A 23101-nucleotide genomic window follows, 5' to 3' on the forward strand; every position below is an offset into this window, starting at 1 on the left:
AGCAGCCACCACAGGTCCAAAGGAGAAATTAGCACAGTCATTTCTTTTAGAAGTTAACTGCCAGCTACAGAAACAGTTAGGCTTGCAGTTTGAATTAAGAGGTATCTACCCGGTAAGGTAGTCAAGTTTTAAACTTCTCCCTCATACCAAGATGTGTTTGTTGGTTTTGTAATATTCTGTTTTTATCCAGACTTTTTAAACTAATTCACTTTGCAGGATTATTTTATTTGATAAAGTATCGGCAGTACATATACTTTATCAAAGAAAATTATCCTGCAAAGTGAATATAGTCACCTATACAGTTCGCCAAAGGGCAGCTGTAATGTGAATGAAGTTGGTGCATTGGGACCACAAGGAAAGATGCACTTCAATTGGAAAGAGGTGCACTGGGACCAGAGACTCGGTGCATTCAGACCACATTGGGGTGCATTCATTCACTTTTGGCAGGGTATAATACTATACAGAGATTATTGAAGTTTTAATGGGGTCAAATGAAAGATTTTATTTATGAATAAACCATTTCTAATTTTTATCAATAAAATTGAAATAAAATTAAAAAAAAGAGGTTTAATCTTATCAGAACAATACATTACTTTAGTCATTTACAAAACAAGTAGTCTCAACACTTCTGACTGGTTAACCTAAAACAAAATAATACAGTCCACTGTATTTAGTGACTGAATACAAGGCATTAGGATTTACTTACTAATGCAGTATCACATTTTTTGTAGAAGATTAAAACCAAGAACATATAGAATGAAAAAAAAAAAATACTGCACCTAAATTTCATTGATGTGTAATGAAGAAATCAATCTTTTTATTTCCACTAAAAATGACATTTGTAAAAATATTCAAGCTGACAACTACATATAAAAGTGCATACATGCACAATGCTGAATAACAAAAGGCAGAAAACTTCATGTCAGCCAAAAACAATACTAATTCTTTATTTGGAAACCATACAAAAAGTACACAGGAACCAGAAAAGTGGAGACATCACAGGAAAACTTCTTAACCAAGTACTGTACATTGATCAATGAGAACAAGAGAACAATTGTAAGAAAAAACTAAAAGTAATTTATTTTACTTTGAATACCTAAAGGTTATAAAACCATTTCGCATCAAATTCACTCTGGCCAAAATACTTTGGCTCTGCCTTCACTTCTAAGTAAGAATCTGCAAATGAAGAACATTCGCCTGCATTTTCAGTGAGACCCTCCTCCTAATTCTACTTCTCTTCTTTGATTAATGGCAATGATGATGGTAATGAACTTAAAATATAAATATGGTTTTTCTTATTATATTCCTTTAGGTTGCAGCTGCTTTTTTTAATATATTTTGCAGACAAGTTCATAATAATTATCTCCACATCAAATGCAACTTGCTTTGGGGTGCAAAACATTAACAAATCTGTCAGCGCAACTGAACATCCTCTCTGATGAGTGACTTTGCTTGTGCATTTTGACACCTGAAAGACACTAGTCTGGCATTCAGAACCAATGACTGTGATTTATAGATTACAAGACAAAAATATAACACGCAGTGTAAAAGAACAATATCTATCCTCCATGAGTGCTCACATATCTTATGACTCTACGAGAGAAAAACCGTTTTAATACATGTGAAAGAATGACGTCTTTCTTCTCAGCGAACACATTCATTTTAAGATGGACCTGATGAAGAAGAAGAAGAAGAAAAAAAAAAAAAAAAAAAAAAAAAAAAAAAAAAAAAAAACTTCTTGAGAACCCAAGTGTATATAAAGGATATGACTTCTTTCAAGCATGAGTTTTCTCACAACTTTCGAGACACCTTGATTCAAAATGTCTCCTTTACCATGCAGGAGACATGAACGGCTTCTCTCCAATATGGGTCCTCAAGAGGAACACTAAAAACCTTTATGGGAACCGGTACATTTAATTGCCACCTAAATATTATGAATTTTTATGATTCATCTCAAAGCACTTGAAAATGTCTGACATTTTTTACATAAGGACTGGAGAATGTCCTCGCTCTCTCTACAATGATTTCCATTATGTCCTTTGACAATTTCAGATTTTTAAAAATTGCTTTTATTACAACGTACTAAAAATAAAAAAAATAATTTTTTTAAACGCACCAGGATTTTCTCTCTATTAATCATGTCTACAAAAATAAAAGCGTGAGCCCCAAACATGGAGGGAAATGCTACAAGAAATAGAAAAAATATATTTCTTGTAGAGAAGGGGAGGGGATGGAAGAGCGAAGGGGGAAGAAAGAAGGGAAAGGAAGGGAGGGGAAAGAAGTTACCTATAAGGCAGATTCTACCGAGTCAAAGAAGCTGTGAAAAATCCGAAGAAAACTTTCATACAAATCCTGAGGAGATACTGGGAGAGGTCACTGTAGGGTCACTAGAGGTCACTCCTGACCTACTGATCCTGTAAGGTCGTATTGTCACTGGGATCGAGTGATCAGACAAAATTTCAAGTCCATCGGACGAAGGGAACAGGTCGAAAATTGAGTTGCGAGGTTTGATGATAGACAGACACAATAGTCAAGTTAAATAAAATAATGTAATAAAAAATTATATTTTAATGATAAAATAAGGTTTCACATATACTTACCATACAATTACATTAGCTGTACGCTTTCTTACCTGGAAGTCGAAAATTCAAATTCCTGGCGGCGGTAGCGCCATTGTTCGTATAGGTGATACAGATCTCGCCCACTTTCGGGAATACCTGGTACTGCTGAGCTTAAGACTTCAATTCGTTGAGCCGCAACGTCCATCTGTGGGGAGGAGGGAGGGCTCTGATTATGTAACTGTTTGGTAAGTATATGTGAAACATTATTTTATCATTAAAATATCATTTTCACATAAGTGACTTACCAAACAATTACATTAGCTGACTCCACATTACCCGGAGGGTGGGTATATGGACACCTTTCTGAATAAAAATAAGTCATGTGCTCACATTATGTATAATGTCTGCAGTACCTTACCTTGTGAGAGAGCAGCTACAGGTAGATACTGCCTCTGGTTGGCGCTCTCATCACATGTAGGAGGCGTGGCAGTAAAGGCCAGGGTTGTCCCTACTAATGGTGGGATTTTTGCAATCATGGAGGTTCACCGATGACTGACAAAAAACAACAATGATTTGCCCTTGCCCTGGGCAAAAAAAACAGATAAAAACCATACAAAAAACCATCACCTACACTAAAAACCATATGGTACCCTAAACCAGATATAAGGACTGGTGGGTACTTCAGGTACATGTACCCCCAGGCTTCCCACAAACTCAAAAAACCTCAAATTCAAGGCGAGGAGATAGTAGAGGGAAAAAACCGAGTCCCCTATGCTTCCTCTCCCAACACCATTCCCGCTACTGACAACGGTCCCAATCTAAAGCAGTTTTCCTAAGTACAGGTATTATCCGACTTACAACCTACTCGACATACGACCACTCGTACTTACAACCTTACTTCAGACAATTGACCTTTGAGTTACTTGGCACTGCGCCATCTCATGAGAACTCTTATCACTCAGGCATGAGAACTCTCATCACTCAGGCAGCATCAGTTTGAGTTACCCTGCCCTATCTGCAGCATCATTTGGTATTAACTGTACTGTAGACTGAATTGCAAACCAATTTACGTAAGAATCGACTTCTGACATGCATGCAAGAACCTAACCCCATTGTAACTCAATGCCTGATTGTACGTAATATATACTATTACATAAATGATTAAAATGTATTAGTAGAAGTACATTATGGTAAAAAGATTGAAATAATGATTGTACATTATATTACAGTACTAAGTAGGCACTTTTATATAGCAAAGGTTTGATAGTATACCCTACCCAGTATGTTGGCCACTTTCTAAGGTTCGACTTACATCCATTCTGACTTACAACCAGTGGGTCGGAACCAAACTTGGTTGTAAGTAGGATACTACCTGTAGTTTCTACCTCCTTCAAATAGTGAGATGCAAACACCGATTTTGACCTCCAGAATGTAGTTTGCATAATGGAGGATAGAGACATATTCTGTCTGGAAGCCAATGACATAGCTACTGCACGAATCTCATGCGTCTTCACTTTCAGCACCCTAAGAGAATGTTCCTGAGTTTGAGCATGCGCTTCTCGGATCAAACTCCTCAGGAAAAAGGACATTGCATTCTTTGAAAGAGGCCGAGACGGGTCTTTCACCGAGCACCAGAGTCGGTTCGACTCTCCTCTCACAGTTTCTGTCCTAGTCAGGTAGTGTCTGATGGCTCTGACCCGACTAAGTCCGTTAGGTTCTTTATCTTGAAAGAATAGGGCCAAGGATTCGAAGGATCCTCATTTTTAGCAAGAAAATCTGTTACATAAGAGCAAACTGCATTGCACTGGGTGAAACCCACTTCCTTACTCATCGCCTGCAACTCGCTTACTCTTCCCGCTGTGGCTAAGGCAACTAGGAATAGTGTCTTCCTAGTTACGTCCCTCAAGGTTGCAGAATTCAATGGTTCGAATTGGGGGCCGTTGAGCCACCTTAAAACTATATCCAAGTTCCATTCCACTTCTACAGGCTTGAAAATCTTGGAGGAACTAAAGGATCTGATCAGGTCACTGATGTCCTGATTTGATGAAATGTCGAGGCCTCTATGCTTGAAAACCGATGAAAGCATGGCCCTATATCCTTTAATAGTTGAAGTGGCCAACTTCTTGGTGTCCCTCAGAAATAAAAAAAATTCTGCAATTTCTGTTATAGATGTCTCAGAAGAAGAGATGCTATGTCGTCTGCATGATGACCTAAAAACTCTCCACTTGGACTGGTAGAGCTTGGCAGAAGAACTTCTGCAGCTAGCAATAGCCGCTGCACACCACACAAAAACCCTTTGCTCTGACCAGGTTCCTGACAGTCTGAATCCTGTCAGGGCCAGAGCGGACAACCCTTGGTGATATCGGTTGAAATGGGGTTGTTTGAGAAGCGATGGATTTTGTGGAAGTAGTCTGGGAAAATCCACCAGCGGATTGAGAAGGTCTGGGAACCACTCTTTCCTGGGCCAGAATGGCACCACTAGGGTCATTGTCACATTCTGGTGTGATTGAAGCTTGTTTAAGACCTCTCTTATCATCCCGAAGGGAGGAAAAGCGTAAACGTTCAGTCCTGTCCAATCTAGCAGCATCGCATCTGTTCTCCACGCTAGTGGTTCTGGAATCGGAGAACAAAAAATGGGAAGGCGATTGTTCCTCGATGTGGCGAACAGATCTATTGATGGTCTTCCCCAAAGCTTCCAGAGGTCCTGACACACTCTCGTTCAGGGTCCATTCTGTTGGTAACACCTGATTTACCCGACTCAGTTCGTCTGCTAGTACGTTCATTCTCCCTTGCACGGATCTTGGAAAAAGGGTGATCCTCTTCTCGTTCGTCCAGGTGAGGAGATCTACGGCTATCTCGTTGAGAGAGAACGAGTGGGTGCCTCCCTGCTTCCGTACATATGACAACGCTGTGGTGTTGTCCGAGTAGACCGCTACGTTTCTTCAAGTGACTAAATGGTCGAACGCTTATAGCCCTAAGAGGATGGCCTTCAATTCCTTCGCATTGATGTGTAAGGTCTTTTCTCGTTCTGTCCACAGACCTGACACTCTCTTGTCTCCTAGGAGGGCTCCCCATCCGCTGTCTGAGGCGTCTGAGAAGAACTGCAGGTCGGGGTTCAACACAACTAGGGAGATTCCTTCTTGCAATCTTTCCCGCAAAAGCCACCAACAAAGATCCATATTTATCTCTTCCATCAGGGGGAAAACTAGTGAGTCCGACTGTGTCTTCCGAGACCAATTTGCTTTCAGGAAGAACTGAAGCGGCCTCATGTGTAGGCGTCCTAACCTGACAAAACTCTCCAATGAAGCCAGGGTCCCGAGTAGGCTCATCCATTCGAGTGCTGAGCAGGACAGGCGAACCAGAAATTGCTGGACTGTTGACAGGCAGGACTCTATCCTCTTCGGGGAGAGAAAAACCCGAAAAGCTAGAGAGTCTAGTATCATCCCTAAATAGAGAATCCTCCGAGTTGGAATCAATTGGGACTTCTCCGTGTTTACTATGATACCCAATTGTTGTGTCAAAGTCAGTGTCTTCTCCAAGTCCTTCACACACTGACATCTGGATCTGGCTCTCAGGAGCCAGTCGTCTAAGTAAAAAGCTGTGTTGATCCCATAAAATGCAGCCACTTTCCCAGAGGAGCGAGAATCTGAGTAAATACTTGAGGGGCGGTTGATAGAAGACTCTCTTCTTGAAGACGAATCTCAGGAACTTCCTGGAGTCCTGATGGATGGGGACATGGAAGTATGCATCCTTCATGTCGAGAGATACCATCCGGTTGGATGGCTGACATTACCGATCGACTGGTTTCCATTCGGAATTTCGTCTTCCGGACGAAGAGGTTCAGAGCGCTTACGTCCAACACAGGTCTCCATCCCCCTGATGCCTTGGGGACTACGAAGAGCCTGTTGTAAAACCCTGGGGAGTTCGTATCTGTTACTTCCTCTATGGCCTCTTTGTTGATGAGCCCTTCTACTTCTTTGGCTAAAGACAAAGCTCTTGTTAATCCTGTCGAGTATGCTGTCAAACAGACAGGTGTATTGTACAGTGGTGGATCCTGCGTAAAAGGGATCACATATCCCTCTCGAAGCACCTGAATTACCCACTATTCTGCTCCTCTTCGACTCCATTCCTCCCAGTAGTCGTGGAGTCTTGCCCTAACGGGTGTGTGAAGGACCTTCCGATCATTTCTCTGTCTTAAAGGAAGGTTTCTTGGTAGACTTGGAGGTGGTTTGTAGATTTGTTCTTGGTCTCTGCTGCCACCTCGATTTACCTCCTCAAAAGGGATGTTTTTGAAGAGGAGAAGCTTTGGCTCCTGTCGCTGGAGGTACCTTAGGTCTTCTCGCTGACTGAAAGAGAAGATCATTGGTGGACTTTTTCTCGAGGTCCGACAGCACATGTTTAATGGTTTCTTCTGGAAACAGGTGAGATTTACTCAGCGGGGAGAACAACAAAGCCGATTTTTGGCTAGAAGTTACTCCTTGAAATGTGAAGGAGCACCACCGTTCCCTCTTCTTTAGTACTCCCATAGTGAATAGGGTGGCCAATTCCCCTGAACCATCTCTCACTGCCCCTGTCCGCACAGGACAACACATTGAGCCAGTCGACAGAAACATCCTCATCTAGAGACTGGCAATCTTCAATTTTTCTGGCTAACGCTGCAATAGTCCAATCCAGAAAACTGAAGACTTCGATCAACTTGTACACGTTCTTCACTAGGTGATCCAACTCGGGTGAAGAGAAAAACACTTTTGCAGCCGAGAGCGCTGCTGTTCTGCATGAGTCCACAAGACCGGAGAAGTCTCCTTGGGAGGAGGCAGAAACTCCCAAAGAAGGAACTTCTCCTGTCGCATAAAACCTGTAGGTTTTATTCTGCAGCTTCGATGGAGGAAAAGCGAACGAAGCCTTGCCTGACTCCCTCTTCTTAGCAAGCCACTCTTCTACTTCCTTTAGTGCTTTCTTCGAGGACTGAGAAAGAACTAATTTCGGTAACCCCGAAGGCGCTGATCTCCTATCCTTCACAAACATCAACAGAGGTGAAGAAGGCAAAGCAGGTTAAAAAAAAATCCAGATAAGTCTGTAAAAGAAACCTTAACAGACTAGAATAAGCAGAAGAGGGCTTCGCATCCTAGTCTTGAGTTTCCTCTTCCAACAGGACGGCCGATACCCTGTCTTCCTCTTCCGTCTGGCTCGTTGTCTTCTTTAAAATGACCATCAATTTTTGAAGTTGATGATTAAAGGAACCCAAAGCGGAATCCTCTAGCAAAGGTTTGGCCTTCACATCATCCTTAGGCGAAGACGAAGTCGTGGTTGTCGTATGGCTCTTCTTCGAAAACGAACGATTGGGAGTCGAAACAACACGAGACGTATGAGGCGAACGAGTCGAAGCAGTTAGAGGCGAATGTGGCATACGAGTCGAAACAGCTCGAGACGTATGAGGCGAACGAGTCGAAGCAGCTTGAGGCGAATGAGGCACATGAGTCGAAACAGCTCGAGACGTATGAGGCGAGCGAGTCGAAGCAGCTCGAGGCGAACGAATCGAAACAGTTCGAGACGAATGGGGCGAACAAGTCGAAACTCCTTGAGGCGAATGAGCTATCGATACAAAACGAGGCGAGGCAGTCTCGCAAGCGTGCGAGCGTTGTGACGCAAGTGAGCGTCTCACTCCGTCCATAGTTACGCTATCCGAAGAGGACTGATGATCTTCCCGGAAAAACTGGTCCGGTGCGAAACTGCAGGAAGGTTGTGGACTCCAGTGCTCCTTGGATTTCTTAACAGGCGGCGACATCCCTCTCGTACGCTGGGCATGTCTCTTCAACGGACGCAACACTAAATCACACCACACTTTTCGCCTCGACACAGGCGACTGCACTTCCGAGTCAGACGACAACTGCGCGTCACTGATATCTACACCTTTCCAGCGGCGTTTTCTGGACACTTGCGAGTCGACTAACCGTGGGCAAACTCCCCCAGTCTCCCTTTGACCTCCGGTATGTCTTCTCCCGGGAGCTGGGGAGTATGACAGTGACCTTTGTCTAGGAGAACAGGGGGAACGGACAGCCGCCTCCTCGGACACGACACTGACACTTGGCCTAACACTGGCCTTTTTACTTGACTTCTCTATGAACGCACGAAACGACATACCCAAATCCATAAGGATTTTGCTAAAAAACTCAATTCTTGTCCATCTTGGACCCTAACAAGGAAATGGTGTTGGGATCGGAAACATGGGATACCTGGTCTGGAGTAATTGGTACTGAAGTTGGAGGACTATCAATTGGTGAAATATTCAATAAAAGTGGAGAAGTTAGTGACGGTTTGTTTGCCTCTGAAGGCATGGGAGTTGTCTCTACTCTAGTTTTACTACCCGCTCTAAGAGCTGCTTTCCTTTTCCTATCTTTGTCCATCTTAACCAAATGAGCTTGAAAAGTCTTACAACCTTGTTCATCTAAACTACGGCACTCATCACAAGTTAATTCCTTGCAACAGCACTGACCCCTACATTTAACACATTTGGAGTGCGGATCGTAACATAGTTTAGCTAATCTAGTTTTGCAACCACTGCTGCAAAACCTAACTGAAGAAGAACTAGCATCAGACATCTTCGTAATAATTCGTTAATAACTAGGCAGCTAACTGATGAAGAAAACAGCCAACCAAGAAATTGTACATCATCCCCAAAAAGAAAATAAAAAATCCACAATGGCGACAAAAGTCGACTGCAACACAACCCACCAGTGTTACCCCGTGGCCGGCAGAAAACAAATTGAAGTCTTAAGCTCAGCAGTACCAGGTATTCCCGAAAGTTGGCGGGATCTGTATCAACTACACGAACAATGGCGCTACCACCGTCAGGAAAGCGTACAGCTAATGTAATTGTTTGGTAAGTCACTTATGTGAAACTACTTGAACAGAGATCAAGTAAACAGTTTCTGTCTAGTGTAAATTCTTGTGTCTTTTGAGATGACTATGATGAGAAAAACTTTTTTGACATATAGAGCAAGTGTATGGTTTCTCTCCTGTATGAGTTCTCGTGTGTCTTTGGAGATCACCTGATTGATAAAAACTTTTTTGACATATAGGGCAAGTGAATGGTTTCTCTCCTGTATGAGTTCTTGTGTGTATTTTGAGATGAGCTGGGCGAGAAAAACTTCTTTGACATACAGAGCAAGTGAATGGTTTCTCTCCTGTATGAGTTCTCATGTGACTTTGGAGACTACTTTGAACAGAAAAACTACTTTGACATATAGAGCAAGTGTATGGTTTCTCTCTTGTATGAGTTCTCATGTGTGTTTTGAGATCACCTGATTGATAAAAACTTTTTTGACATACAGGGCAAGTGAATGGTTTCTCTCCCGTATGAATTCTCATGTGTCTTTGGAGATTACATTGAAGAGAAAAACTTTTTTGACATATAGAGCAAGTATATGGTTTCCCTCCTGTATGAGTTCTCATGTGAGATTTGAGATATGTTGATTGAGAAAAGCTTCTTTGACATATAGAACAAATATATGGTTTCTCTCCTGTATGAGTTCTCATATGACACTTGAGATGAGATAAATGAGAAAAACTTCTTTGACATATAGAGCAAGTATGTGGTTTCTCTCCTGTATGAGTTCTCATGTGGGATTTCAATTGGGACATCTTTGGAAATGTCCTTTGGCATTCAGCACAACTTATTTGCTTCCCTGCTATGATTTTTCTACCCAAATGTCTATTTTCTTCTGCCATACATATCTTCTTCTTTCCACTTCCATCATCACAGCTTGGAGAGCTGTCCTCCTCTTCATACTTTATAGATTGGGATAAACAGTTCACATCCAATTCCTCACCGTCAAAAAATTCTGGTTCTGCCTTGACTTCTAAGAAGGGGTCTGCAAACGAAGAGCCTTCCCCTGTGATTTCAGTTAGACCCTCCTCCAAATTCTCCTTTTCTTTGAGCAACAACAATGAGGACGATTTTTCAGCTTCCATTTTCACAGGATGTTCTCTGTGCAATACTCAGTCCTGGTTAGGAACTGAAGTAATTTTCCTGTTTGGAATAATCTGAAATAAAATAAGCAATCTAAGAAAAACATGTTCTGAATAACAACTCTAAAATAAGCATCCTCTGGAAAATCAAATATCACAATGCAATGATCATCTGGACACAATGTCTCAGAAGAAGCAATAAAACAGCGTCCTTAGATCTGTTCAGAATCAACAAATTTATTCAGGCTAAAGTTGGTCGACAATTCTACTAGATTCTGCTTTACCACAAATTCCTGACTTACTCTAAATTTGACAATCAAATGAACAGTATCTTTCCTTCATGAGCTGGGAGTATTACAAATATCACAATTTCTTAAAGTAAATTGTATTTTTCCTAATTATACAAACCTGAGGTCCTTAACATGTTATTTTCATGATAAAATAAATTTTTTAACATACTCACCTGGGAGTTAGTTATATATATAGCTTACGTCCCTGACGTCACGGCAGAATTTCAAAACTCGCGGCCATCGCCGATTGGGTAGTCAGGTGTACCACCTGTGCGACCTCTGCCCAGGTACCTGGAACCATTCCAACTATTCCTCAGATCTTCCATGCCCATAGTCTCTAAAAGGGAGGAGGGTGGGAATTAAATTATATATAACTACCAGGTGAGTATGTTCAAAAATTTATTTTATCATGAAAAATGATATTGTTATGATACATATGATACAATAAAGTTTTATACATACTTACCTAGCAGATATATACTTAGCTATAGACTCCGTCGTCCCCGACAGAAATTCGAATTTCGTGGCACACGCTACAGGTAGGTCAGGTGATCTACCGCCCTGCCACTGGGTGGCAGGAATAGGAACCATTACCGTTCTAGAACCAGATTTTCTCTTCCACCTGTCTCCTGAGGGGAGGTTGGGTGGGCAATTAATTGTATATATCTGCCAAGTAAGTATGTATAAAACTTTATTGTATCATAACAATATAATTCTTATACATTCAACTTACCTGTCAGATATATACTTAGCTGATTCACACCATTGGAGGAGGGTAAGAGACAGCTAATTACTGAATAGACAGGTAAACAACATACGTTGTAGGTAATAAATAAATAAAACCTTGGTTCCTACTTGTTTAGGCGGAAGATTCCAAGGCTAATGCCTAGGAATCTACTTCGCCTCAAGAGCCTCAGTGAGGATGTGACCTATGGCTAAGAGTTCTTGTGGGTCTGTCAATGGGGTCTTATCCACTTACTCAACAGAGCCTGATGGCCTTTGTCAATGGGGTCTTATCCACTTACATGACAATACAGTGGACCCCCCGTATTCGCGTTCTCCGGATTCGCGGACTCACGCATTCGCGGATTTCTCTCGGGAACCTTTCCCTGCATTATTCGCTGAAAATTTGCGCATTCGCGGTATTTTTCTATGAGAAATATCCACAAATTCCTGGTTTTTGTTATAAATTTCATCATAAAATGCACTTTTTGTGATAAAACTATTATAAAAACCAAGTATGAAAATTTTTAGTGGCTTTTCTTAAGTTTTAACTAACAAAATAGGCTGTTTTTAGCCTTTTTATAGGGGTTCCAAACATTCACGGATTCTAACTATTCGCGGGGGGGGGTCTGGTACGCATCCCCCGCGAATACGGGGGGACCACTGTACACCTATGCCTAGTGGCAAAATTAAGGAGCACAACACCGATCCCGATCACCTGATCCTAACACGAGGGTTAGTGCTTAATTTGAAAAGAGTTATCCCCAAACTCCTTTCAAACAACCCAAAGAAAAACACGACGTTAAATAAAATTTAACTCACTAGTTAAGGATCAGTATCGGCTCCCTATCCCAGCAACGTATCCGCAGACACGTATCAACCAAGAGAGAAGGATCTCTTGTAGGTTATCTTGACATCCTTCTGGTGATGGGAAGTCAATGCAGAGTTGCATCTCCCTTATGTGACAGCTAATATGTCCTTTATGACATACTGTTATGGAAAGAACAAGAATTCGCAAAAGCTCGCACTTCCTGCGTTTTTAATTCTCAGCTGTTTGGAGGAATCATCAAGGCCCTTATCAAGTGCTATGGAGATCACACTGTCTCAAAGAAGACCAGGGCGTTCTTTGATACAGATCTCTTCTGGATGAAGCCTGGCTGGGGCTTAGCGCCTGGAAGGCACCTTGCGCCTGGCTGGCGCTTTGCGCCTGATTTGGTGCCTCGCGCCTGGCTGGCGCCTTGCGCCTGGTTGGCGCCTAGCGCCTAGCTGGAGCCTCTCGCCTGGCTGGCGCCTCGCGCCTGGCAGGCTCCTTGCGCCTGGCTGGCGCCTAGAGCCTGGCTGGCGCCTCGCGCCTGGCTGGCGCCTAGCGCCTAGCTGGAGCTTCTCGCCTGGCTGGCGCCTCGCGCCTGGCAGGCTCCTCGCGCCTGGCTGGCGCCTAGAGCCTGGCTGGCACCTAGAGCCTGGCTGGCGCCTTGCGCCTGATTGGCGCCTAGCGCCTGGGTAGCGCCTCGCGCCTGGCTGGCGCATTACTCTTGGCTGGCGTTTCTGGTGCCTGGCTCCTGGCTGGCACTTTTTGGTGCCTGGCGCCTGGCTGGTGCTTCTGACACCTGGCGCCCGGCTAGGTCCTCCCCCTTAGCTGGAGCTTCTAGCTTGGCTGGAGTCTCGAGGTTGGCTGGCGATGTTCACACCGGACACTCTCATCTGTCCGATCTGTTCGCCTCATTTGCGCCAGGTTGGAGGCCCGCTCCTTCTACGCCTCAGACAAAAAAGCGTTATTCGAGCTGTCTGCCTCTGGCGTTTCTCGCCTGTTTGGCATTTGGCGCCTAGCTGGCGCTACGTTGCCCGAGGATCCTGAACAAACCACAATAGTTTATCAGGAGACAGGAGAAGGGTGGAAGGAACTCTTCCACCTTGAGCCTCTGGCCTCTGACGAGGGGAGGCGTTTGTAGCCAGTTACATCCAGTAGAAGATAGGATATCTAAACAGGACAAGAGCGAAGAGTCTTCCTCCTCCGAGGATCCTTCGTGAGTACTTCCGTTGCAAATGAGATCTATTCCTACCTGTTGATGAGGTTTCTTGTTGCAGAAACTTCCCTCTCCTTGTCCGAAGGAGGGGAAGGAGCCTGGAAGTCAAAGGAGACTCTGAGCCGAAAGTGGGCGAGCCCAGGCTTTCTTAGCTCTTATCGTGTCCTTCTGAGTACCTTCTGGGAAGCGTTTAGAGCCCTCATCGCATCCCAACAACTCTGTAGGTAAAGTTAAGCCAATTCTTCTGCTGAAGATAAAACTTACGTACTCTGCCTGGGCAAATAGACCCTTCTATTTCTTCCCTTATCAATTGGGAAAGCCCCTTGACTTCAAAGCTCTGAGCCAGGATTAGAAGGGTTTTAGTTCTTTGCCAGACATAGTATGCTGGAAAGAACCAATCGCCGAGTCTCCATTGAATCTGATGCGAGATTCCAAAACACAAAAATTCACTTGTTCTCTTGGTAGTTGGTAAGGTCAAGAGAAAAAATGAATTCCTTCATAAAAATTTTTAAAAGAAGCTTGATGAAGAGAGGTTCCAACTTGTCGGAACAAGGACTCTGCGGGCCACGAATAGATCCCAACTCGAAGTACATGATATCCTACAGTTGGTTGTCTTGAGGTATCGTGTAAGATCCCGAGAACTTGGTCCTCTCTTATCTTCCAGTTCCTTTGTAAAGACAGAGTATAGCCTGCTACTGTAATCTGTGATAGCAGATATAAATACAAAGGTGATTCTTCTCTCAGAAAAGGAAGAAAAACCGCTACGTGGGTCACAGAGGTATCGGAAGAGGACAGTTTCCTCATTCAATCCAGCACGATCTGCGGCACTTCTATGTCTTTTCTATGACACTTGTCATTCACCTTGCAAAATCCTCTCATCCCTATAACTTCTTGTCAGTCTGCACGCAGACAGACTCAGAGTGTAGAAGTTTTGAGGTCCCCTTTCTAAGTGAGAGGCTGATAGAGTAGACCGCCCTCTCTTGTGAAAGCCTTTATAAAAGTGCTGTAAGAAGGACGGGACCTCTGTGAATCCAGCTTCCCGAAGGCAAAAATGGGGCTAAAGGCATCATCCTCTCTTCCTCTGACGCCAGTAAATATCTTAATGCGTCCATTAAGAATTTATATATTGAAGAAAAAAAAATTACTAATGTTTATTTCCCTTTCAAAGTAAAGGATGGCGTATATTGCTACCTCTCTTAGTTCGAGGATAAGGAAACAGTCTAGAGGAAGTCTCTTTGTCTTCAACTTTGCGAAAAGATCTATGAAGAAGACGTATCGCAGGTTTCCACAACTCTCTTTCGAACTCAGCTTATACAGACGTTAATAGTTATTATCGTCGATCGAGAAGATTCTCACGGACGTGCAACATCGTGCAGCGAACCTCTTCAGGATCGTTAAGTTCCGTGTCCGTGTTCCAAACAGGTTCTCTCTTGTTAACGTGAACAGGGGCGAAAAAAGAGATTCTCAATGCTTCTTGAAATATGAGAGAGCTGTGGAAATGGCATAATTGATTTAAATCATTTCTTCCCTCCTTGGGATCGAACCCCCTTCAAGTTAGACGGGGAACGAAATCAGGAACGAACTGTGCCGTTACCGAGCCTGCGTCAGAGAGGCTACTGAACCACTTCAAATTAATAACTCGCTATATCGAGAAAATTATCAAAGTCCATTATTTTTGTTTCTGCCTCTGGTGTGATTCTTTAGAATATGCGCCAGGACATCTGTACCTCTGTCCTGGTACCCGGCAACCTCTCAAATATTATTTCCGTTTCTTGGTAGGAAGATCTTGATAGGCTTAATATAGCCCATTCAGGGAAACAAAATTCTATCACGAAGAAAAATGGTTTCCAACAAATTCCTCCATATTCTCACTGAGAATGTTTTCTAATAAGACTATGCTTTCGTAAGCCTGAGAGCATCATATAATATATTGCTCTGCTGCGTTAGAATCATATTGCTATTTCTTTCCTATAATCCTGTTACCTTGCGGTAAACAGTATCGAAAGGTTACAAGGGATCTTTTTATTGAAAACTTCTTAGAAAAACGAAGACAATGTTATTCATATTTGCCTACAAATCCCCCCAATTCGAGGCTAAGTCCATGATTGTAGGGGGGATATACGGTTAACCATTCGATCCCGTAGGAGAGAGAGATGTAACCAACTGCTCACGACCGAGAACTAGATGGTACTGTGTTGGCTTACAATGACAGCAGTCCCGTTAGCTGCCTCGCTGCATTCTTCCTGAGTTGCCAGTTACTCCATTCAATGAAGGAGTATGATAAAATTATTCTCGAGCCTAAGGAAGCTCTCAATAATGCATATTTAAGCAAAACAACCTTCGTTAAATACAACAGCTGAGTAGGTGTTGTCGTAACAAACCCTTTAAGCGTAGTCCTTACTAGGAAATTCCTGTAAGGATACAGATAATTCCATTGCGAACCACGAAGGTAACTACAGTATGCGTATATGACTTGCCATACAGTAGTCGTATACACCAAATTTTCTTACTACATTCTTTCCTCTCCGATGCTGAGAGAGAATGGACATTTTACTCTCTTCGTTCTTTCAGTCAATAAAAACGAATTAGTATTAGCCGAAGGAGATCCCAAACGAAACACCGAGGATCAAAGAGAATCTCTCAAGTTTTTATTCTCTTGGAGATAAGGCCGTATTGTACGCCTCATTATCTGGAAGAGCCTCTAATCAATGAATGAGAGCTCGTACGAATCTTGTCCAATTTCCAAACGATTGCCACTCTTCCTGGAAATAGTTGGATGCATTATTTTAGAAGGAGGATGATTTTAATATCCTCTTACTATTAATGAACGAATTCTCTCAATAAAAGGGTTGCCAAGGTCTTACAAACTGAGAGACCTCCCCCCTTATTGGCTTCCAATTCCGATATATCTTCCATTTCCTGTCCAGTCAAGTTGGGAGAAGAATGAGTAACCGGAGGAGAGCGCCTCCTTTCGCAAGGTGAAGGGCTTTCAGCAGTCCCAGCTCTAACCTGACAAGGGCTACGGCCGCCTGTGCGACATCTTGAGTCCCTGCCAGGGGAGGGCTGATTCCGCACCATGCCCCTATCCACATCAGAACCATCCTGACAAGGATGACGGCCGCCTGTGCGACAACTATCGTCCCTATCAGGAGAAGTTCGTGCTTGCGAAAGACCCACCACAGTCTCAGCAACCCCCTGACAAGGGCGACGGCCGTCTGTGCGACATCTTAAGTCCCTGTCAGTAGAAAGCTGATCCTGTGAAAAGTCTCCAAAGAGGAGCTTCCTGGTCAATTTCTATCTCCATATCTGATGAGGCTGGAGATCCTGGCGCCTGACTGGTGGCTAATTGCAGCTGGTTTCTTGCGCCTGGTAGGCGCCTTGGATGGAGCTGTCCGTATCGGTCCGTTTTCCTCCTCTGCACGTCCACTGGACGGGATCTCTTGATTGGAAGGAAACCGTCCTTTCTCAATATTCATACCAATGATGAGACTTGTTCTTGTATCTTCATAAGAATCTTCATCGCTGAATATTCCTCATCCTTATCCGCCGAGGGGAAGGAGGTTTTAGGTAAATAAAGGAAAAACACACAACTGTTTTAGGATACCTTCCAATGGCTATCCTTGGCAGTCTGGGACGTTCTACAGAACCTGCCGAAGGGACGCCTGACCGGTGGGGATTCTCTGAAACCTCTGTACGGCTTTCGACATTCCTTCTCCTCTGGGCTTGGGAGCTTGGAAGAGGTCTAGGCCTGGGAGCGAGACAGAGCCGATCAGACACACACCCACTGCAATGGGAACACTATATTCACTTCTTACCTTTTAAAGAGCTTGCATTTTGAGCTACTCCCATTTTCTTCAAATTTGCAAATATGAATTTGTAGGTTTCTGTGGAGTAAGAAGGTGATGAGGATGCAACAACTACTAGTACTGCTAATACTCTAACTGCTCGTTAGCACAAAAGCTATTAAAGCTTCTAAAGGAAGCATATCTAGTTATATGCTTTTCTGGCTTCCTAAAGTAGGAAATTAGAGTTTTATATTTCATCAATAAAGTTCTAACCCTTATTAAACGTATTAATGAATAAATATTAATAATTCTCTTTCTTGGAAACTGTGAGTGTCCTACTGAAAAATTCGGTAGTTTACGTATATATTCTTCGAAATTTCGAAGTGAAATTCAATTAAAAAGTTAATAAAAAAAAAAAAAAAAAGCGTAAATGCCAAACCAAAGACCCAGTACTTTTCCCTGCAAAAGATAGCCCAGAAGATCGATGGCAATGAAAAACGAAAATGAAGTCAGGAGGTAGCAACAACGTATGTTGACACTACCGCGACAGAGAAAATCTGGTTCTAGAACGGTAATGGTTCCTATTCCTGCCACCCAGCGGCAGGGCTGTAGATCACCTGACCTACCAGCAGCGTGTGCCGTGAAATTCGAATTTCTGTCGGGGACGACGGAGTCTATAGCTAAGTATATATCTGACGGGTAAGTTGAATGTATAAAACTTCATTTTACTAATGAAAATTTCATTTTACTAATGAAAATTTCATTTTTATTGTAGTGTCTTACCGAACAATTATACAGCTGATTACACATTGATGGGAACGGGATTCAGTGGACCACTAGTATTTCTAAATGAGTTACATTTACTACAATACTAGTAAACACTCAAGGTGTCTGTTGTACCTTACCTTGTAAGAGAGCTACAGCAGACTGTTACTGCCTCTGGTCGGTGCTCTTCTTACTATTGTAGAGGAATTGGTATCTGACCAAAGTTAGCCTCTACAGGAGTGGAATCCTTCCGTAGCAAGCGAGTCAAGGCTGACTGACGGAGGATAGCAACAACAAAGATTGCCCTTGCCCTGGGCTAAGACCAGCAATTCAATCATACAAAACATTTGTCACCAACAACAGATTTAAAAACATATATATACCCAACCATTATTAAAATCTGACCTAACAGACTGGTGAGTATCCCAGGTACTCAGTACCCCCAGCTTCCCTTGAACTCAACGACCTATTTCAAGGCGAAAAGTTAGCATAGAGGTGACGACCCCTGTGCCGTTTCTCCCAACACCATGCCAGAAACCGCCACCGGACCCAATGTTCTGCAATTTTCGAAAACCGTTTCTATCTCTTTGAGATAATGGCTCGCAAAAACCGAATTCGATCTCCAGAACGTACTCTGAAGAATCGTAGCTAGAGATAAATTCTTTCTAAATGCTAAAGAAGTAGCCACTGCTCTAACTTCATGAGCTTTAACTCTCAGAACGGAAAGATTGTCGTTCTTGGACTGCGAGTGAGCTTCCCTGATAAGCTCTCTAATAAAGAACGATACGTATAGCATTCTTAGAAAGAGGACGAGAGGGATTCTGAACCGAAGTCCAGAGCTTAGAAGATTGGCTTCTAATCTCTTTAGTGGCAAGAAGATACTGCTTAACCTTAAACGCCGAAGCGGTAAAATAAAAATTGTCTCCCGTGTGTCAGAGGTGTTTCGGAGTGAGCGCGGAAGCGGAAAAAATATTTTTTCAAAAAATCACAGCGCACTTAGTTTTCAAGATTAAGAGTTCATTTTTGGCTCCCTTTTTTTCATTGGCTGAAGTTTAGTATGCAACCATCAGAAGTGAAAAAAAATTATCATTATCATATATAAATAATGCGATATATGATAGCGCAAAAGGGATTTTGACGAAGGAAAAATCTATTTCTGGTGATTGGCTCGTGTCGCCCTATGAAAGTATCCTTAATATCATTCTTTCTAGGTAAAATTAGCCTAAAATTACCAGAGAAAAACAAAATTAAGAAAATGTCAGTAAAACTGACTCGCTCACTCTTAAAAAGAAGTGTCGGTATGATATAGGGGCGAGTGTGGAACACTACCACGAGACAAACACAATTAGAACTTCCCTATCAGAATCCCCCCAAGAGAGAGCTGATACCAACGGGCGATGCAGCCTCTACTACTACTACTAGAGGACGCCACGGACAGCAGCGCCCCTAGCGTCATCCTTAATTAAAACAGTTAAATACATCTTGTCCTGCAAGGGGGGGAAAACAAACCATAAAAAAAAAAAAAGGGGGGTTTCATAGGGCGACACGAGCCAATCACCCAGAAATAGATTTTTCCTTCGTACAAAATCCCTTTTCTGGGCTCAGCTCGTGTCGGCCTATGAAACGAGTACCAGAGAAACAGACAAGATGGGAAAAAAGGGAACAATGAAAAACAGTTTAAAATGATGGATATAATATAAGTAAATCAATACAGCATACAAATTAAGCACTTAAACTAACTTATATTAAACAGTAAAATAATAGAACGTTAGTAATCTTAAAGTACTTAAATGGTAATTACAGTAAATTACAGAGATGCATGTAAAATAAGAAAAAGGGAGATTTACTTAACAAAATTACAAAATATACAAACTCATGTGTCCTACCCTAGCATAAAAATAAGGGTAGGTACACTGAAATCCATCATCAATACAAATATTCCAAAATATATACAAACACATTGTGACTGAAGTTTATCATAAATACAAAATATTAATATATACAAACATATTGTGTCCTACCCTAGCATAAATAAGGGTAGGTACACTGAAGTACATTATCAGTACAAGTGTGGATGTCCCTAGACAAAAAAAATAAGGGACAATCCACTATATGATACAACGGCTAAGGCTATGATGTTTGAGTAGCCTGACGATAGGGTGAGGCATGTTGGCTGATGTAGGTAGAAAGGAGACCTGGATCTATACTACAACTACTAAACAGTATCAGGGGAAACTATGTTTCCCGCTGCTACTGCTGAAAACTTTAAAGATTCCAAGGACTTTAAATAATGCCGTTTAAAGACTGTCGGGGATTTCCATCCAGTATACTTTCTAAGATCCTCAAAGTTCATATGTTGGAAATAATTAATTGAGGTGGCTACTCCCTGATATCATGCTGCTTGGGAATGACTCAGGGTTGCTTGTTTAATGAAGTAAAGGATTTGCTGTCTAATGCCTTTAACTGATAAAGTACCACCTTTTTCTCTCATGAAGAGAGCACCTGAGGATCTAGAAGAAGTACGAGATAGAAAGGCTCTAAGAGTTGATACTGGGCAGAGAGAAGGATCCTGTGGAAGTGGGATAACCTTCCAAGGAGCCCACCTTGCAAGAGGATCTTCATTTTTGGCTAAAAAGCTACGATCCGGAGCAAGTAGAACTTCTCCTGATGGGAGGAATTCCACATGACCCGCATCCCTGGGATAGAGCCGACAGTTCTGAAATTCTAGCTCCTGAGGCTAGGCTTAATAAGAATAATGTCTTCCTCAGGAGCATTATGAATGTACAAGATGAGTTGTCAGTATCTGAAGCTAGTTTGAGGACATCATTTAAGAACCATGAAACTGTAGTAGGCCTCTGAGAAGGTCTAAGTCTAGCACAGGCTTTAGGGATAGATGTGAAATAAGATTCAGTCAAATCTATCTGAAAAACCTACTTGAAAGATTTTCTTCAAAGCCGATTTATGAGTGGTAATCGTGCTAGCTGCTAAAACCTTTTTCAAACAAGGATCTGAAAAAGGATATAGCCAAATTAACTGTCATGGTTGTAGTGTTCGATTCTCTCAAGAAAGATGCTAATTTTTTAACAGCTGAGTCATATTGTCTATGGTTGACTCTCTCTTATCTGATTCTAGGAAGAGAATATTCTGTGGATCAATGTCAGCATCTTTATTAGCCGCAAACTTCATGAAGTCCATAAAGTTAGGGTCTGGAGAGTTCTTGAGGAAGCGAACACAGTCCTCATTTGTACTGATTGTGAGAGTTTGGGATTGGGGATCCGTTGAGGTCGGAGACCCAATTCCAAAAGAAGAGGATACCAGTTGCTCTTGGGCCAGTCCGGTGCAATCAGAGCTACTATCCCTTTGAAAGACCTTAGTTTGTCTAGGACTTTCAAGAGAAGATTCACTGGAGGAAAAACATAAATCCTCCTCCACTGATTCCAATCTAACGACAGGGCGTCCGTGGCATAAGCCAGAGGGTCCAGGTTGGGGGCCACATAGCAAGGGAGCTTGTGGTTCGCTTGTGAGGCGAAGAGATCCACTTGGAGACCTGGGACTCTCCGGCTTACCCACTGGAATGGACCCGACGTCCAGAGACCACTCTGATTCCAGAGGAACTGACCGGGGGACAGGGCGTCTGCTATCACATTTCTTACTCCTGCCAGGTGAGTGGCAGACAGATGCCATTTGTGTTTGTTTGCTAATGCAAAGATGGCTATCATGACATGGTTCACATGCTTGGATTTGGACCCTCCTCTGTTGATGCAATGAACTACCACTGCACTGTCCAAAACTAGCCTTAGATGAGACTTCTTCGGGGGAAGCAGTCTCTTCAGAGTAAGAAATACTGCCATTGCTTCCAACACGTTTATGTGGAGCTGGCGAAATTGAACTGACCAAGTCCCTGAACCTGTTTGAACTGAGAGTATACCCCCCCACCCGGACAGGGATGCATCCGTGTGAATGGTTAACACTGGAGGGGATATTGAAGGGGTACTTTCTTGGCTAAGTTCTTTACTTTTTGACCAAGGCCGTAGTTGGTTGCGGAGATCTGTGGAATTACTGACAACTTGTCTCGATATTTGGAGTTTGCTCTTGACCGCCAAATTCGATTTATATCTTTCAGCCTTGCTTTCAGAAGGATATCTGTTACCGAAGCAAACTGAAGAGACCCTAGGATTCTCTCCTGGTTTCTTCTTGACGTTTGTTTGCATTTGAGAAATTGCCTGACAGATTTTGCTATTTCCTTCCGTTTGACCACTGGAATTGATAGATTGTGGGAAGACAGATCCCATTGGATTCCTAGCCACTGAAAACGAGATTCCGGAGTCAGTCTGGATTTCGTTTTGTTTATCTGGAACCCCAGATGTTCCAGAAAGTGAACTACCTTTTTGGTAGCTTTGAGACATTCCTCGACTGTTGGTGCCCAGATCAACCAATCGTCGAGGTATGCCGCTACCATGATTCCCTGAGCTCTCAATTGTTGTACAACCACTTCTGCTATCTTTGTGAATACCCTGGGGGCTACATTCAGACCGAAGGGCATCACTTTGAATGAGAATGTCTGATTTCCTAGCCTGAATCCTAGGAATGGGCGGAAGTGCCTGGCTATAGGGATATGATAGTATGCGTCTGTAAGATCGATGGAGCATGTGACGGCTCCACGCGGAAGTAAGGTCCTTACTTGCGAGAGGGTAAGCATCTTGAACTTGTCGCAGCGAATGAAAGAGTTTAGCTTTGACAAGTCTAAGATTACCCTTCTTTTTGTTGACGCCTTTCTTGGCACGCTGAATAAGCGACCTTGAAATTTTAGATGTTTGACTCTCGCAATAGCTCCTTTCTGAAGGAGTTCTTCCGCGTAATCTATAAATTCCTTTGACGGTATCTGATGAAATGATTTGATTGGAGAGGATCTTTGATCCAACTCCAGCCTAATCCTTTGGGACACTATGCTCTGTGCCCAATTGCTGAACCCCCACCTGTGGCGG

The 23101-nt window shown here is 42.8% G+C and overlaps 1 protein-coding gene across 2 annotated transcripts in view; it reads right to left on the reverse strand.

The window, feature by feature from the left end:
- Nucleotides 1–761: 761 nt before the first annotated feature.
- The window catches only part of LOC135222764 (gastrula zinc finger protein XlCGF57.1-like), a 147613-nt gene continuing 125273 nt past the window's right edge, over nt 762–23101 (reverse strand). Inside the window, exons 2-3 of one of the 2 annotated variants that reach the window (XR_010316329.1) lie at nt 10391–10604; nt 762–1271 (exon numbers count right to left, since the gene is read on the reverse strand). Coding sequence is in view for 1 of the 2 variants with exons in the window: in XM_064261016.1 (XP_064117086.1) it covers nt 9495–10532 (1038 nt within the window). In the remaining variant the exon portion in view is untranslated. Of the gene's footprint in view, nt 1272–9416; nt 10605–23101 lie in introns of those variants that run through there. The other variant, XM_064261016.1, reaches the window with a different exon arrangement.

This window comes from Macrobrachium nipponense, chromosome 8 (assembly GCF_015104395.2).
Source record: "Macrobrachium nipponense isolate FS-2020 chromosome 8, ASM1510439v2, whole genome shotgun sequence".
In the NCBI taxonomy this organism is placed as follows: domain Eukaryota; kingdom Metazoa; phylum Arthropoda; class Malacostraca; order Decapoda; family Palaemonidae; genus Macrobrachium; species Macrobrachium nipponense.